At 45.5% G+C, this 17,231-nt stretch overlaps 1 protein-coding gene across 1 annotated transcript in view; it reads right to left on the bottom strand.

Moving 5' to 3' along the window:
* The window catches only part of MYO7B (myosin VIIB), a 110,579-nt gene that overhangs the window by 68,631 nt on the left and 24,717 nt on the right, over positions 1-17,231 (bottom strand). Inside the window, exons 3-12 of the mRNA XM_045826063.1 lie at positions 15,553-15,666; positions 14,544-14,696; positions 13,288-13,472; positions 10,279-10,400; positions 6,214-6,356; positions 5,433-5,546; positions 3,695-3,848; positions 1,818-1,894; positions 601-720; positions 158-300 (exon numbers count right to left, since the gene is read on the bottom strand). Coding sequence (XP_045682019.1) covers positions 158-300; positions 601-720; positions 1,818-1,894; positions 3,695-3,848; positions 5,433-5,546; positions 6,214-6,356; positions 10,279-10,400; positions 13,288-13,472; positions 14,544-14,696; positions 15,553-15,666 — 1,325 coding nt within the window. The remainder of the gene's footprint in view (positions 1-157; positions 301-600; positions 721-1,817; positions 1,895-3,694; positions 3,849-5,432; positions 5,547-6,213; positions 6,357-10,278; positions 10,401-13,287; positions 13,473-14,543; positions 14,697-15,552; positions 15,667-17,231) is intronic.

Here is a 17,231-nt window from a genome sequence, read left to right as displayed (position 1 = left end):
CTCCTTGCAGAAAAACATGGGCCTTCCCAGTGGACTCACCCTGGCACCTATAATTGGAAGTGAGAGTCCAGCAGGGAAGGAATGGCTACCTTCTAGTTTGGTCAAAGTTAAGCTTATCTTCTATTTTCTGAAAGCAGGTGAACCAAGATCTTCATACCTATTGTTCTGGAAATTTTCAAAGCCAAATATGTCTAGGAGGCCGATGGCCCTTTGCACAGTTTTAGGGTCCTGGGCAGGTGGAGTGAAAATCACAGCATTGATCTTCTTGACAATCCACAGGAAGAGGTGCCCATAGATGCCCTGAGGAGACATGGGGTATAACCAATAGGCTTTAAAACACAGGAAGGAGGCTGCTCCTTTTTCCAAGTTCACCCAGAAAGGGTGCACTCACACTGGATTTCACGTACTCACTGAAAGATACCATCTCTAGTTTAAAGGCAAGAAGCCAAACCCAGAAAGGCTAGGGGATCCACAGTCACCATGCAGGTGATCGGCAGACTTGGGACTTGACCAACTCTCTCTGTTCTGTGTTACCTCCCACCAACAGAGCAAGGAGCCAAGTTCAATAGGTAATTGCCCCCTTCTCCCACAGCTCTGCACCTTGACAAAGGCATCCCTTCGGTCTGCAGCCTGGGTGATGTTCAGAGGTCTGGTGACAGCTTCCCCACAGATGATGATGGAGTGCTTGATCAGACAGTCCCGGAGTGCCTGGTGCTTCACCTGGGGAGGCAGGTGGACAGCTGACAGAGCAGGACCTGGCTCCAGGACTCTAACCTGCTTGTGTTATCTTATTCCCTCTCATGACCAAACACCTTATGTCCAAGACCTGAGGGAGGGAGATGCCTGTGACTAGGGCCAAGCCAGATAGGGACCAGAATTGGTGTCCTGCGTGGGCCCTGGCTGAGGGTCAGTGTGAACACTGGGGTGTCAGAGCATTCAGGAGGGTTACACAAGCTGGATGGACCCTGAGCATACTGGCTGCTTCGTTGCCCAGCCCTATGCTGATCTCCTGGGGGCTCAGGAAAGGGCCATCACCACCAGGTAGACCCTGGAAAACAATGAACAGGGAGGTTAAGAACCAGGCTGTGGGCATCTGGATGTCTCTCCAGCCTGGGGACTGCAGGCTTGAGAGAGCAAGAGTGAGTCTGGACAGGCCAGGCCCCCACCATGCAGGGGAGACCAAACTGGCAAATACCAAAAGTTTCTAAGAACCCTGCCCTACATGAAGGGCAACAAAAGCTGCTTAATGTGACTTCCTTTTCTCCCCTTCCTCCCTCCCTCCCTCCCTTCCTTTTTTCCTTCTGGTTCTATTAATTTCCCACAAGAATGGCCAATGGGGTATGATATGGCGGATGTCACAATGTCCCCAGTGTAAAGACATTTCTCTGCCTGCGCCTGTGGTTCTCCCTCCAAATGGAGGCTCCATTTCACTCTGGCATATCCTGGAGGCTGATGGTGTGAACATATCTCACTTTTCTAGAATAGCACGGCTCATGAGGAAGCCCTAGGGATGACGATGTGGGCTGGGACATTTAAAGGGAGATAGGGAAAGTCCAGAGTAAGGTCATTAGGAGAGCAGAGGGATGAGTGGGGTAGAGAGTGAGATGTCATTTTGCTACTTTGTGAATGGTTAGCTCACATTGGTTCCTACCTCCAAGGCAAGCAATGTACAGGAGGGTGCAAGGGTTAAGCTGAGTGTCTGGGAGAGGGGTGGGAAGCAGGAGCCTGGGAAAGGTTATGAGAATTAGGGGTCTATGAACTCAGGCCCCTGGGGTCCCCTCAAAAATAGAAACTGGCAGACACAACAGCCAGGCTACCTCCAGTAACTTCACCACAATGGGAAAGGCAGGTGTCTCCATCACATCGGAGGAATCCAGGTTTTCAAAGACTGCAGCTGCAGGGAGAAGTATTAACATTTAATGGTGAAAGCATCCTGAAGTGACTGGTCAGAAGCCCCAGTAAGCACCTGGCCTGGGGTATCCCCTGTCCCTGAGGCACTGCCTCCCTCAGGCCCCTCTCAGGAACCAGCATCCCAGGTGATCATCCTCCCCCTCTGGCCCTGAGATCAGGGTCTGGGGTCAAAAGGAGGTTTCAAGAAATTCGGGCTTGTTCATAGGGAGAACCTGGTGGACTGGGTGGGGGCAGTGCATGTGGTGGGGGGTCTATTAAGGGAAGAGATTAGTCCACTTCAAGGCACTCTGCTGTTGACAGTAACCTGGGCATTCAGTCAAATAAGCGAACACTAACAGAACACCATTGTAAGTGGGGCCCAGCCCTATGGCAAGTCTTCTGACAGCCTTCCTAATTCAAGATCCTCCTGCTTGAGTCAACCTCCACCTTAGGACTGCCAGGATGGGGGGAGGATGTAGTGATGTTTCTGTATGTTTTTTTAACTGTAAAAACGTATACCTTAAAGTATACAGATAAAAAAGTGCATAAAACCCAAAGGCATGTTACAATGAATAATTATTATGTCATCACTGTATAACCACTACTAAAATCTAAATACAAAGCTTTACCAACACCCAATGTTTAGTATGGTGCTTTCCTGTGAAGACTTTGTTTTGCTTCACTAGAAGTAACCACTCTCCTAATTTTCATGGAAACCACTTCCTTGGTTTTTTCTTTATCTTTTTTTTTAAATATTTTATTTTTTATTTATTTATTTTTAGAGAGGGAAGGGAGGGAGAGAGAGAGAGAGAGAGAGAGAGAGAGAAACATCAATGTGCGGTTGCTGGGGGTTATGGCCTGCAACCCAGACATGTACCCTGGCTGGGAATCGAACCTGGGACACTTTGGTTCCCAGCCCGCACTCAATCCACTGAGCTACACCAGCCAGGGCCTTATCTTTTTATTATCTACATATTAATCCTGATTTTTAAATTTTGTGTAAGTGTTACATAAAGGTCTGCATTCTTTGTGCCTGGCTTCATTTCCTCAACACATTTAGAATCCTCTTCTGTGTCCTGGTGCCCCTGTTAGTCAGCACCCACCTTTCACTTGCAGAAGTGCCCAGTTTGGTTGATAGATTACATGGTCACCTGCTACAGCTCACTTGGAGTACATTTCCTTACATGGTGTGAAACAGTGGTCTGAGTTCATGTTTTCCACATGGACACCCAATTGCTCCAGAACAATTTATTTCAAATCTGTTCTTTCTCCACTGCTCTCTGAATTGGTGTGTCTCATGAGTCCCAGTGCAATCCATAATCTCTTCAAACACAACCTATGCCCCATTCACTTTGTCTTTTCCTTTAGAACTCCAGTTCAATGTATGCTAGTCTTCTCACTCTGTCCTCTAGGTAGGTGCTTAGGGAGCTAATAGTCCAAGAAACTCTAATCCCCAGACCACCTGAGTGCTTACAAACTGGTTTGCAGGTTTATGCTTGGCTCTGTTTACTCTGCTTTACACTCACCCTGAGAGGGTAGCGCTTTGGGGTCCAAGCTTAAAGTGGGAGGTGACAGATCAAGTCTTCACCTTTCAAGTGCCCTAATCTTTAACATCTTTTCCTTAACCCCACAAGGCCACCAAAATTATAGCTAAAACTTTCAATGCATTTTTCCAGGACAAGGGTAGACCACACGACTTCAGCATGCTCTTCATTTAGGTGAAAACCCTGAGAGATTTCTCTCTCTTCCTTCCCTGGTTCCCCCACTCTTTTTCCCCAGGGGCTGCTGTTTGGAGGAGTATTACCTATAAACTCTACATTCCCCAGGTGAAGAATGGCTGCCAGCAGCTTGCTGAGGTCCCAGTTTTCAGAGTCAGAGAACATGAGGATCTTCAGTGCTGAGCGCACGTGGGCATAGTCCTTGGCATCATCGAGCCCCTCACAGGAAGTGCAGTTCCCCTGCAGGATCAGGCCCTTCAGCTTTTTGTAGGCATCACTCCACACCCCACCTCCTTCATGTTGTGCCTACAGGCAGAGAAGCCTGATAGACTTAGCCAAATAAGTAACTGATAAGTAACACTTCATATCCTCTGGGTGGACTCTGAGGGGCCACAGGGAGGCTGAAGCTCAGAAAACATACAAAAGTACCTCTGGAGGCAGAACTGAGGCACAGACACAGAATGCTGGGCTCTGCAGCTAACATTGGCACTTGGTAGCTGTGTGGCCTAGGTCAAGTCATTCAGCTTCTCTGAGCCTCACTCTGTCACCCATGCATAATAACACCTGCTTTACTTACCCTCTGGGGAATATCATGGATTCATTTAAGAAACACTTTCCAAGGCTCACTGTGTGCCAGGCTCTGTGGTACTGCTGGAATTCAGAAATGAAGAGACCTGGCCCTGCCCTGGGTGCTGTGCATGGAGGAGGGTCAGGCAGGAAGCAGATGACTGTCTCATAGACTATTATAGGTGCCAAGACCAAAGCAGGTGAGGCCAATCCACTGGCAAGTGGTGTAAGGCTCCCAGGAGGAGGCTCTTGAGCTGACTCATTTGGTCCTTTAAAGCTAAATGCTGAGCTTTAACAGGGTACAGAGGAGAGGGAGGTCTAGGCAGAGAGCAGCTGGTACTGAGTGGGAAGATGGGAGGCAGGAGTCAAGACTACAAAGAAGGTTGGGTTAGTGGTGAGGGGGGAGAGGTTTAAGGATGGCAAGTGGCTTGGAAACTATTCTGTAGGGCCATGGGAGAATTGTCATTGGAAGTGTGGTCCATCAGACTTGCATGTGGAAGGTCTGCAGGATGAATGATAGAGTAGGTGTCAAGCCTGCAGGGTAGGTGACAAATTAGGTCAGAGGGGGGACACAGGGTCCTGCCATGGTCCAGGCAAGACCCCAGGTGCTGAACACAAGAGAAAGGGCTGCATAGAAGAGATATTCAAGAGGTAGAATTCATCTTCCCTTGTCAGCAAACATGAGCAAAGGGCCCCTTGTGCTTCACTGTCCCAGGTGGGGGTGGAGTGGGGAGCTGAGAAAGTAGGTATGCATCCCAGAGCAAGTGTAAGCAAGGACCCTGGTCTCCTGGAGTTCAAGTTCTAGAAGCACTCACAGGATGACGATTGTAGTGAAAGCAGGGGAGAAGCATGGAGATGACTGCCCATGACCTACTGAGTGACAAGCCTTTTATTCATTGGTTCCAAAAAGGTGAGCTTTGTGGGGAAGGACGATCATTTCGCAGGAATAGGGATCCTTCAGAAAAGGGTAGGTCTTTGCCAGTTATAAAGTGGGAACCAACCATGGAAGTGCAAGTGGGGAACCAAAAAGGGGATCCCATTAGAGTTTAGGCTTTTCAGAGCTAAAACAAACATTGAACAGGTACCAGCACACCAGCTCTCCTTCTTCATTCTCCTTTAGCGCTTGAGACGCTGAGGTAGGGTGGAGGTAATGGAGGGGCAGGGAGTAGTAAAAAAGATGGGTTACAGGGCAGAGGAAGGCAGGGTGGAGAGAGGAGTGGGGCTGCAAGGGGAGAGGCAGGGTGGGGAGGGCCTCACCAAGGTCAGGTAGCGGTAGTCAGAGGGCATCCCCAGGTGCAGCAGCTCCTTCTCTTCCTTGCTCATCCCCATGAGCATGGAGTAGAAGATGTGGTAGTTTCGCTCTTCTGGGGCCTGTCGAGGAAGGCCATCTAGAGAGCTTAAAAGTAATTCCCTGTGGCTGCAGAGCCTCAGAGTGTTGCTCCCAGACTGTCCTGGCCTCTGTTCCAATGTCTCTCAGCCAGATATGGCTCTGGCATTGACCTGAGAGATAGCTGGGCCCCGAGGCTGAGGCTGGTCCACAGCCCTGTGTTAAGGCTACTCACCCTGCCCAGGGAACCCATCTCTCTCAGGCACTTCCCAGAAGCCCTGAAGCCACCCTCCCTAAAGTCATAAGCAAGGGAGTGATGTCAGGATACAGACCCTCAGCTGGGGACTGGCCCAGTCTCAGACTTAATTCCAGTAAAGGTGAAGAGTAGTAGGCACCAAAAAATGAAGGAAATTATATGGATGAAAAATTCAGAACAGAGAATCCTATCACTTCTTTTCTTTGAATCCTGGGCAAAGATGATTATTATCCAATTCTAGGGATCCTTGGCTCATCAGGGTTAGACCAGGGTTCAGTGGCAGCAAGCTAAGATCTATTGGGGGGGGGGGGTGCTGAGGAGGTCCTTGGGGGAAGAGGGAAGGTGAGAGTGATGGAAGGGGACCCTCCCTTGGAAGTCTCCCCAACCCCCTGACTCTTCATCCTGGGGCAGATAGAGATTGCCCCCAGGATCAGTGCAGCAGGTAGAGGCTTTACCTGATGGCAGACTCGGGACTTCTCCAGGAGAAATTGCTCAATGCATGCACTTTCAATTACCCCACTGGGGTTGAAGTAGATGTTGATGTATTTCCCGAAGCGGCTTGAGTTGTCATTTCGGATTGTCTTGGCATTTCCAAAGGCTGCAGGACAGAGGGTGATACCCATAATGGGAGCAGAGAGGAGAAAATGTACTTTTAGCAAAGTCATTTCATAAGGCTTCTCAGAGAAGGTGGTGAAGCCCAGAACTGAAGGCTAGATAGGATTGCCCTGGATAGTGGTGGCAGCCAAGGATACACTAAGAGGAAGGCAAAATTTGGGTAAAGGTACAGAGGTCAGAAAGCATGGGGTGTGCTTGCACAGTGGAAAATTTGACTAGAGCACAGGATACAGGTAGAAGGCAGTGGAAGACAGAAAGAACTCATTAGTTAGTAGGTGGGCTTAGTAGCACAGATCCTTGAATGCCAGGCCAAGAAGTTTGGCATTGATTCTGCAAGTGATAGGGAAGTTGGGGAAAGTTTCAGAAGGAGTGTGGCACCAAATTTGCATGTTTCTTTTTTTTTTTTAAAGGAGGACTTCCAGTACCATGTTGAATAACTCTGGTTTATTTATTTATTTATTTGTTTGTTTGTTTGTTTATTTATTTATTTTTAGACAGGGAAAGGAAGGAGGGAGGGAGAGGGAGAGAGAGAGAGACATCAATGTGTGGTTGCTGGGGGGCCGTGGCCTGCAACCTAGCATGTGCCCTGACTGGGAATCGAACCTGCGATGCCTGGGTTGCAGCCCACGCTCAATCCACTGAGCTACGCCAGCCAGGGCAAGATTTGCATTTTTTGAAAGACTGCTCAAGCTGAATGGAGGCTGGGTTAGAGATAGCCACCTTGCAGGGAGAGTAGCAAAAGCTAGCATGGGCTAGCGCACTGATGAAGAGGTCAACCCAGGACAAACTGAGGTTGAAGCACGAATCAAAATGCATTCCATAGAGTTGTTTCTGCAGGTTTCTCAGAAATGATCCACAGTAAGAAAGATCCTTTGCACTATATCCTAGTACATACACACCCCTACCTACATACATAATTAAGAGAAAATATTCTGTACCAGGTCTTACCAAGAGTAATGTGCTGGTGTATTTTCTATTGTATGCTATTTATTAGTTCTAAAAGACTTATTTTATGACCCACTTGTGGTTTGGGAAGCAGTTTGAAAATACTGTACCACCATACAGCATTAGTCCCATGAGAAAAAAGAAAATTGTTCCTTGGTCAAACAGGTTTAGGGAACACTGACTGTCTCTCCTCCTTGAGGAATCCCAGTGCATAGAAGAGGCTCTGAGAAGGACTACAGTTCAAAAGCCTGCTTAATGTTATTTTAAAAAATGATTCTATTGTTTTTCAATTACAGTTGTCTGCATTTTCCACTCACAACTCCCCCCAACCCCAGCCAAACCCACCTCCCTCCATTGCTTCCACCCTCACCCTCGGTTTTGTCTATATGTCCTTTATAATAGTTCCTTAAAGCCCTTCCCCCATTGTCCCCTCTCCCCTCCCCTTTAGTTATTGTTAGATTGTCCTTAATTTCAATGTCTCTGGTTATATTTTGTTTGCTTTTTCTTTTATTGATTATGTTCTAGTTAAAGGTAAGATCATATCAGCAGAATTTACAATAGCCAAGTGCTGGAAGCAATCTAAGTGCCCATCAGTAAATGAGTGGATCAAAAACTATGGTACATTTACACAATGGAATTCTACACAGCAGAGAGAAAGAAGGAGCTCCTACCCTTTGTGACAGCATGGATGGAACTGGAGAGCATTATGTTAAGTGAAATGCTTAATGTTATTGAACTCAGTGGCAGATCCCTCTTCAAGAAAGAATCTGATGTAGACTTTTTTTCCTTTTGGTAGAAAGTGACAAGGTGATTTTAAACTATATGAAAAGGCAAAGAACCTAGAATAGCTACATTCATAAAAGGACAAAACTGGAAGTTACATGTTGCCTGATTGTAAACTTACTAAAAAGCTGCAGAAATCAGACCATGTCGGTACTGGTAAAAAGATAAACAGAGAGAGTAATAGAACAGAATAAGAGTCCAGAAACAGACCAGCTATATGGTCAATTGATTTTAAGCAAAGGAATGAAAGCAATTTAATGGAGAAAGAATAGTGTTTTCAACAAATGGGGTTTAAATGATTGGATATCCACATGGAAAGAAGGAAGGAACTAAAGGAGGGAGTGAGGGAGGGAAGAAAAGGGAAAGAAGGACTCAACCTATACCTTGTACCACAGAAAAAATTAACAAAAAATGGATAATAGACCAGATTGTAAAATCTAAAACTACACAACATCTAAAAGAAAATGTAGGAGAAAATTTCTGGATTAGGCAAAGATCTCTTAGATACAGTACCAAAAGCATAATCAATAAAAGAAAAAAATGATAAATTGAAATTTATTAAAATCTGAAACTTCTGCCTACAAAAACACTGTTAAGAGAATGAAAAAACAAACCATAGACTGGCAAAAAATACTTGCAAACCACCTATCTTATACAGGACTTATATCCAGAATATGTAACTAACTCTTACAAAATCATTAATAAGGAATCAACTCAGTCAAAAAATAGGCAAAAGATTTGAACAGATACTTCACCACAGAAGCTACACAGATGGGAAGTGAGCACATGAAATGCAGCTCCAGTCATTAGCCATGAAGAAGTGAGTGTGAGTCAAAGTGAGGTCCACTCTGCCTATGCAGGGCAGACAGTCGCCCGCCTGCCCCCCCCACACCCCCCGCACAGGGGCAGTGGCAGTATTCAACTACTGCTTGTGGGTATGTTGAATGGAGCAGCTACTTTGAAAACAGACGGCAGTTTCTGACAAAGTTAAATGGCTCATTTGCCATCCAACAATTTCACTAATGCATGTTTATTTAAGAGAAAAACATGTGTTCACACAAAAACCTGTATGCAACTGTTGGTAAAGGCTTTATTCATAATCACTGAAAACTATAAACAATCCAGATGTCCTTCACTTGGTGGACAAACTGTGGTACTTCTAAGTAATGTAATAAAAGTAATAAATCTTGATATAGGCAACAACATGGAAAAGTCCCAAATGCATTACACTAATTAAAGTAACCAGATCCAAAAGGCTACAAACTGTATGATTTTATTTATATGACCTTTTGTAAAATATAAAACTATAAGGGAAAAAACAAATCAGTGGTTGTGACAGGGTGGGGCTGGGAATAGAGCCAACTACAAAGGGGACTGAGGAAAATTTTGAACATTCTATATCATGATTATGATGGGGGTTATATAACTTGCATGAGTTTGTCAAAACTCATAAAACTGTACATCAAAAAGGTGAATTTTTACTGTATGTAAACTGTACCTCAGTTGTAAAGAAAAAGAATGTGCTGACCAGTGGCTAACAACATTGGGGCTGAGGTTACCGGCATTGGGCCACCCCCACCAGAGACTGAGTAAAGGGGTCACCAAAGCCTGGTGTTGGGCCTAATATAGGACTCTTCTAACTGGCATTGTCCAGAGGTCCCCATGGGGTTGGCCAAGACCTTGTCAGGCATGCACTGCAGTGTGAATCTCATCCTGCCCAAACCTGTTCCTTCCTGTGTCCTGCCAACATCCCAGTCTGGAGACTTTTCCTGCCCATTCCTGTTTCCTCCCCCTTTACCTTCTTCAGGGGTTACCCCTCAACAAATCTCTTGCAGCCCTAACCCCAGCTAGCAACTGCTTCCCAGAGGACAAACTGACACACAGTGTCTCTCAAGTTGATTTCATCTTGGACCCCTTTTAAAAGGAATACTTGTTACAATCCCGTGGAAAACAAATTTAGCAAAATTTGTAGGGTCATCAGTATTTCCCCTTTGTGCTTCTTGGGAAGACCCACACTACCCACCCACTCCATTCTAGTCTTTCATGTCCTGAGGAATCTTGAGAAGTTGCTGAAAGTGTGTGGCCTCTCTTGTCCTTCCTCAGGGGAACCTCTTGGCAGGAAGGCTCCAGCCCACAGGAAGGGCCTGGGAGGAGGGCTGGTCTTAAGGGTGACTTACCTTCCAGAACGGGGTTGGCCTCCAGGACCTGTTGCTCAATCCATGAATGCTGGCCACTGACTGTGGCTAGGAACTGCAGGATGAGCTTGGTAGTCTCCGTCTTCCCTGCCCCAGACTCACCACTGCAAAGACAGTACATGGGGAAATAGTCAATAGAAAAATTAGGTTTTTGGAACCTCTCAGTTCTACTGCAAGCCCATCACAGGCTTACTTTCTGAGGAAGTCTGAACAGAGATGCTCTCCCTTTATACAGAATTCCCACTGCATTTGCCCTTGAGTCCCCTGTGGTTTCAGACTGTCTATGTTGTACTAGTTATTGGTGTGTTTGTCTTTGGACCCTGCTCAACTGTGAGCCCTAGCAGCCAGGGTCTATTAGATTCGTTCCAGGGTTGTGGGCACAGTGCCCAGTAATAACAGATGAATGAAAAAGACCAGATGACTGGATGCCTTGTTGTGACATTCCCTACATGAGCAGAGCGTTTGTGTTGGCTGGAGGGGAACTGTATCGGTCTCTTGGGAAGCAATTTGGCACAGGTATCAAAAACTTCAGAATTATTCTGTGTTTAGATTAAGAAAATAATCCTAAAATTAAAAAAATTCTTCATCACAAAGCTTTCTGCTCATTAAAACATTATTTATTTATCACTGCAATTATGGAAAATCAGAAGTAACCTAAATGGGGGAAATTAATTATGGTCCATCCAGTCAGGGAACATCATGCAGCCATTAAAATTGTCTACCCAGAGCTTGCAACAACATAGTCAATGCTTATGAGTTATAGGAGAATGGTGGATGTTGGCACTATTCAGTATAATTTTAACTAAGTGGGTAGGGAAAGTATTCTCCAAAAAATATCTAGCAATTTTTTTCTCAGAATATTTTTCTGAAATTTTCTAAAATTCCCATAGTGAATATATATTAATTTCATGCTGGTAAAATATGCAAACTGTTGTTTTTTTTTTTTAATTACCTAGGAGCCCTGGCTGGTGTGGCTCAATGGATTGAGTGTGGGCCTGTGAACCAAAGAGTCACCAGTTTGATTCCCAGTCAGGGCCCATGCCTGGGTCATAAGCCAGGTCTTCTGTAGGAAGCATGCAAGAGTCAAGCACATTGATGTTCCTCTCCTTCTCTTTCTCCCTCCTTTTCCCTCTTGCTAAAAATAAATAAATAAAATCTTTTAAAAAATTACTTAGGACACTTAGTCCTGTAGAGCATCATCCCACTATGCCAAGGCTGTTGAGTTTAATCTCCCATCAGGGCACATACAAGAATCAACCAATGAATGCATAACTAAGTGGAACAGGGGTTCTTGTTCTTTACAGTTTGCATAATGAGCTCCCACAATCCAGTCTCCAGGGTTCTTCTCCTGGCAAATTTTATTTCTTCTCTTGTACCATTTTGAAGCAAACCCAAGACAAATATTATTTCATCTGAAAATATTAAGTTTTAGAAAGGTTTGCTCATAATATCCATACTTGCTATTCCAGTGAAGTCAGCCAGATCCCCAAGTTTCCACTGAGTCAAAGAATATGTGAATGCTTACTGCAGACACAAGCAGAGGCAGAGAGCCCAGGGAAGGGGAGTGTGAGGGCAGGATGAGAAGGCAGTTTGATTCCGAGTGATATGTTCATGCAAAGGGCAGAACAACAGTGTGCCCTATCCTCTTTTCAGGCACTGTGTCCTGGAGGTGAGAAGTGGTTCTGCGAGCTTCTCAGCCAGTTTACAGCACAATCCTGGAAGCTTTTGGCAGCAAGGTTCCCTGCTCCCAGGGTAGGGGACAGACTAGGAATGTGTTATGCAGACAGGCAAAACTTGAGAGGGGTCAGAGCAGCAGCTCCTTGCCACAGTATTCCCATTCACTAGGAGAAGCGAAAATGACTCCACTTAATGGAGTTTTCTCCACTGGGTTTGAATTCCCTACTTAATAACTGTGTGTCCTTGGGAAAGCATCTCAACCTCTGGTTGAGAGGTTTCCCCCACAGTAAAACATGGATGAAAATGTCTATTCAAAAGGTTGCTGAGAACATGAAGCATGATAACCTATGTTACAGGACTTCAGTCTAGGTTTTATTCCAACATCTACTCCTCAGAGAGGCTGTGACTAGTCTGCCCTATCACTCTCTTTTCTCTTTCCCTGCAGTGTTTTTCTTCAAAGCTCCTGTTATGTGCTGGAACAACTTCCTTATTTATTGTGTGCCCATCTGTCTCCCTTCAAGAAGATGTAAGATCCTTGAGGCAGGAATTGTGATCCCTTTTATTTGCTGTGGTCTTCCCACATTAGGATGGTGTGGGACACACTACTGGAGCACAATAGAACCTCCAATAAATGAGTGAATGAGTGAATGAATGAAAGAATGACTACTAGAACACCAAGCAATGTGCCTTGGAGCCAAATTCCACCTCTTCCTTCCTATCCCTCTCACCCTCCTTTCCCTCGGTACAAGGAGGGCCTGTGCAGGAAGCAGGGAGGCCAGGTCAGGCAACAACTCTCTGAAGCAAGATTAGGTCTTGGACTGGAGGGGGACAAATCTTTTCTGGGCCCTAGTGACCTGAGAGCTAACCCTGGAGCCACTGCTGCCCTGTCCTCACTTGAGGTCTTCCCTGAGTTTTTTCTTTGTTTTTTGAGTGAGGCCTCACCTATTTGACCATGGCACCCCAAGTGCTTATGCTGGCCTCACTTCTAAATGAGCCATTCCATCCTTGTTTGTCTTAAAGAATAGTCATTGAAGGGCAGACAGTCTAGGCCCTGGTAATACAGTGGAAGAGCAGGTTCTGAAGGAAGGAAGCCTTGGAAAAACTTTTAAGGGTAGGAGGGCAGCAGGACTAGATGCCTGAGGGCTCATGTACTGTTGGGGAAGGTGTTTGCAGATGAATGGAAGCCCCTAAATCATAGGCTGGTCTGTGGAAGAGTTTTAGAGAGAGGAAGTGCTCCCTCCTTTACAAGATGCTCAGTTTGGGTGCCTGGCTCATCTGCCCCCTGCACCAGTAATGTGGACAGTCTGCCCCCACCTGATAATACAACACTGGTCCCTCTTGTTCCTCTTCATGTTGAAGTAGCAATTGTTGGCGATGGCAAAGACATGTGGAGGCAGCTCGCCCATGTGGCAGTTGTAGTACAGCTGTACCTGCTCCCGAGTATAGAGGGGCAGCACCTGGAACGGGTTCACGGCTACCAGGATGGAGCCTGTGTACGTCTGGGGAAGGGAACAGGAGATTAGTGCCTTGCATTTTGAGGGCCAGTGTTGCCCGGTCCTGATCTTGGCCTTAGAGCAGCTGATTCTGGTGGGGTAGGGTGTCTGATTCTGGCTGGGAGATAAGATATTCAGCTGCTTAGATTCTTCTTCTGAAAAGATGGGGTATTCACCATGAGTGAGAATTCCAAGGTTAGGGCTACATTCACAGGAAGATTACATGAGGTGATAATTGTTAATGTTTACCATTCTATTGGGTATTTAGAACAAGCTTGATAAAAATGGGTTAGATGTATGAAGTAGTGTTCACCTGTCTCCCTCAGGGACTCTGAGGCTAGTCAATAATTTTGGTTCCCACCGATCCCTCCCAGGACCCCAGTTGAGGACTACTTGCTCACATGCAACCCCAGCTAGCCCTGCCTGTGCCTCTGAGGGTGTGATAGGGGCAGCTACCTCTATAAGTCACATGGTTGTCCCTCCCAGTCTTTATTTCAGAAATGGAGAGGATAAGCTTTCTCACTGCAGGGATTATGATAACCAGGTAAAAAAGGTAAGCTAACTGCTATTATCAGACCTAGGAGCTCTGATGCATATTCAGCAGAAGTGGCTCAACAGGCCCTCTATCACCTCCTTGCAGAGCCACCTCCTTCTCTCCTCTTCGTCCTTACCCTATTCATGGTCCCCTGCCTGCTGGTGATTCTGTCTCTGTCATATGCCCATGAAGGGGCTATGCAGAAGACTATGCCCATCCCTATGACCTCTGGTCCACTTGGCCATTAAAGCAGGTCTTCTGCTCAGGGAAGAGGCAGTACCGATTGAGCACCTACTATGTGCTAAGCACAGTGCTGGCATAGTATACGCCAGCTTTCTGTACCCTCAAAAACATTTTCCTACTCTTTCAGATTAGGAACAGAGATGGAGAAATGTTGGGCACCTTTTCCACATCACACAGTGGGAATTGAACCAGATGTGCCTGGCTGCACACCCCAGCACATGGCATTCCTCCCCAGCTTGGAGGACGGCATGTGTGGACCCAGCCCCCATGGGGAGCCCCACAGAGACATGAGTGCTTACATAGATCTTGTGCTTCTGGTAGCGGATCAGGAGGTTATGCACCATGCCTGCTTCATTCAGGTCCCCCAGGTGGATCATGTCATCCACACCCTGAGCCGAGTTTGGGTGCATAGGGCTGAGGGTACCAAGGTCCTCTGTTTGGATCCAGTGTTCCTGAAATGAAGAGCACAGAATCTCCTAAGTGGGCAACCTCTGCATGAACCAACCCACTATACCTCTCCTCCAAGTTCTCAACAGATCAGCTGACCTAGTAACACATTTCTGGCCAGGGTCAATCTGTAGTTAAGGTCAAGGGACACTGGAATAGCATCAGGTCAGTCTAAGGCTGGAGTCAGCACATGCCTAGGGCCAGGTGTCAGCTAGGGGCTGGGGGTGAATTTTAGACCAGGGTCAGAGGAGCTTATACCCTGAAGTCACATGGGCTGTGATTGGGATCAATCATAGCTGGGAGCCTCACAGACTGTTAGAATAAAAGTATGCAAGTAAAAGTGTTTTTTCAACTGCGTAACATCATTTTGCAAATAGAAATGTTATTGTTAATTCTACTGGCTTCTACAGTATGGGCTCACAGGCCACACTCTAGAATCTTCTCCTTGGAAGCAAAGCCTCCACATGCCCCACTCTGTAGAGGGCTGCCTGAGGAGGAGTTAAGTTTCTTACCTTTCCAGCTCACCCTCCTTTACTTTGCAAACCAGTTTTCTGCTCTCCCTCCTCTCTGACACAGCTCCTGTCCCATTTCACTCCTTTCTGCTCCCCTAACTGTCCTAGTTTTCCATCTGCCCACCCATCTGTCACTTTATCACTGTAGAAACAGTCCCCAAGACAGACAGGCAACATTCACCATGACAGGACTCTCTATAGGCTGTCCTGCCACACAGGCCCTCACTTGGACTTTGGAACTCCTGGTGTGGGGGAGCAGTACCAGAGAAGGCGAGAGGGTTCAGAGTCCTGGGGTGGGATGGGGACATGGAGAGGGCCCAGCCTCCTGGAAAAGCAGAACCACACTGACCTTGCCCTCGTCATCTTCAACCAAGATCTTGCCAGGCTTTATTTCTTTGATGATGCCCCCGATAGCAACATTGGTTTTGTTGGCAAAGGGGGCATTCAGCCACACATGGTCACCCTAGAGGTCAAAGAGAAGACTGCAGTCAGATCCATGCTCCACCTTCTCCTTCTTGCTCAAGACTTACCTTTCCTGGGAACTGTCCCTTCCAACTAAGAGCTCCCAAGGCAGCTAGGCCCTTCTGCCACCCACCTTCCATCTTCTCCTCCTTCTTTATCCCTCCCTCCCTACCCCTTTTGGTCACTCTTGCCAGGATAATAATGGGAAATGGTAGTGGGAGTGCCCTTGGCCTAGCTTGGTTCTAAGAAATGGATAAGCCATGTTTGCAGGAAGTAGCCTCTCTATGAGGTAGAAAAAGAGCCTTTGCCTTGTGAATAGCCCTGTACTGCACAAACCCATTGGCTGGGGAGAAGTGCAGACTAAACTCTCATTAGGTTTTTTTTGCTAGCCTGCAATCTGGCATTGACCTACATAAACTCTTTTGTGATCCAAAAAAGCTTACCCCATTCAAAGAACAGTAATAAAAAAGGGACAAGCAGAGGTCTACATGCAAAGAAACTGAAATCTCAAAGGAGGAATGTGCCAAGTGAATAAGACCAGGAAAAACAAACAAACAGAAGTACCACAGAGTAGAAAGTTGTGATCAAGTATTTCACTGTAATTTCCAAAAATTTATTAAAGTGCAGACCAGAAGCATAAAATAACATGGCAAGACAACTGAAAGGATGAGACTTTAACTGGTAGAGCTCAAGAAAGAAATGGAGGATACGAAATAAACACAGGTCAGAAATGACAGGAAAATTGGAAACAACAGAAGAATAGAATGGCACCACTAAAAACATGGTAAACATCATAGAAGACAATGTAAATAATAAAATAAACAAAGCCAAATTAAAATGGAGCTGTAGCTGCCATCCCAAAGGAACCACCTTGTGCATTTCACTCCTCAAACCTTAAGAATATTAAAACAGGGCAAAGTAACTTTTGGATTGGATCTAAAGTAACCTTGTGTCCCAAAGAACTGTTTGCTAGGAAAACAAGAAAGCAGTTATCATGACCACTGGACTGATGACTACTGGATTGAAAATTTAAAACATTGCTTAGAATCAGTGTCACTGTTTTAGCTTTTCTGCACCAGTAGAAATGCCTTTCTTCTATCATTATAATTGTTTCTCTTTCTTTTCTCAAAATATACATTGCCATTTTATTGTAATCAGAAAATTATTTGGGCTTCTGCCTGAGTCAGTGCTTCATGAATATCTATTCTTATTGATTTCATAAAGGCTTGTTTCCTCTCACTTTGGCCTTTTATTTTTAGGTTAACAATAGGAAGGAGAAAAGTGAGTAAATTGACATAAAAATTTTAAAAGATTAGGATTAGGAAGAAAAGAATAAATATGGAAGACAGGAAAAATACAAATAATTGAAGTGTCTAGAGAATAAAACTAGAAAAGAGAAAGATTATTTAAAGATATAATTTAAGACAACTTTCAAGAAATTAAAGAAACCTTGAAGTTACAGATTGAAAACACACCAGGTACCAGGAAATAATGACAAAGAAAAATAAACTCTAGGACATACACTAGTAAAGGTTATTGAACTTCAGAAACAAGAAAATAACTTAG

This window comes from Phyllostomus hastatus, unplaced genomic scaffold, assembly GCF_019186645.2.
Source record: "Phyllostomus hastatus isolate PE091 unplaced genomic scaffold, TTU_PhHast_1.1 phas_scaffold_60, whole genome shotgun sequence".
NCBI lineage: Eukaryota > Metazoa > Chordata > Mammalia > Chiroptera > Phyllostomidae > Phyllostomus > Phyllostomus hastatus.
This window is presented reverse-complemented; position numbering and strand designations above follow the sequence as displayed.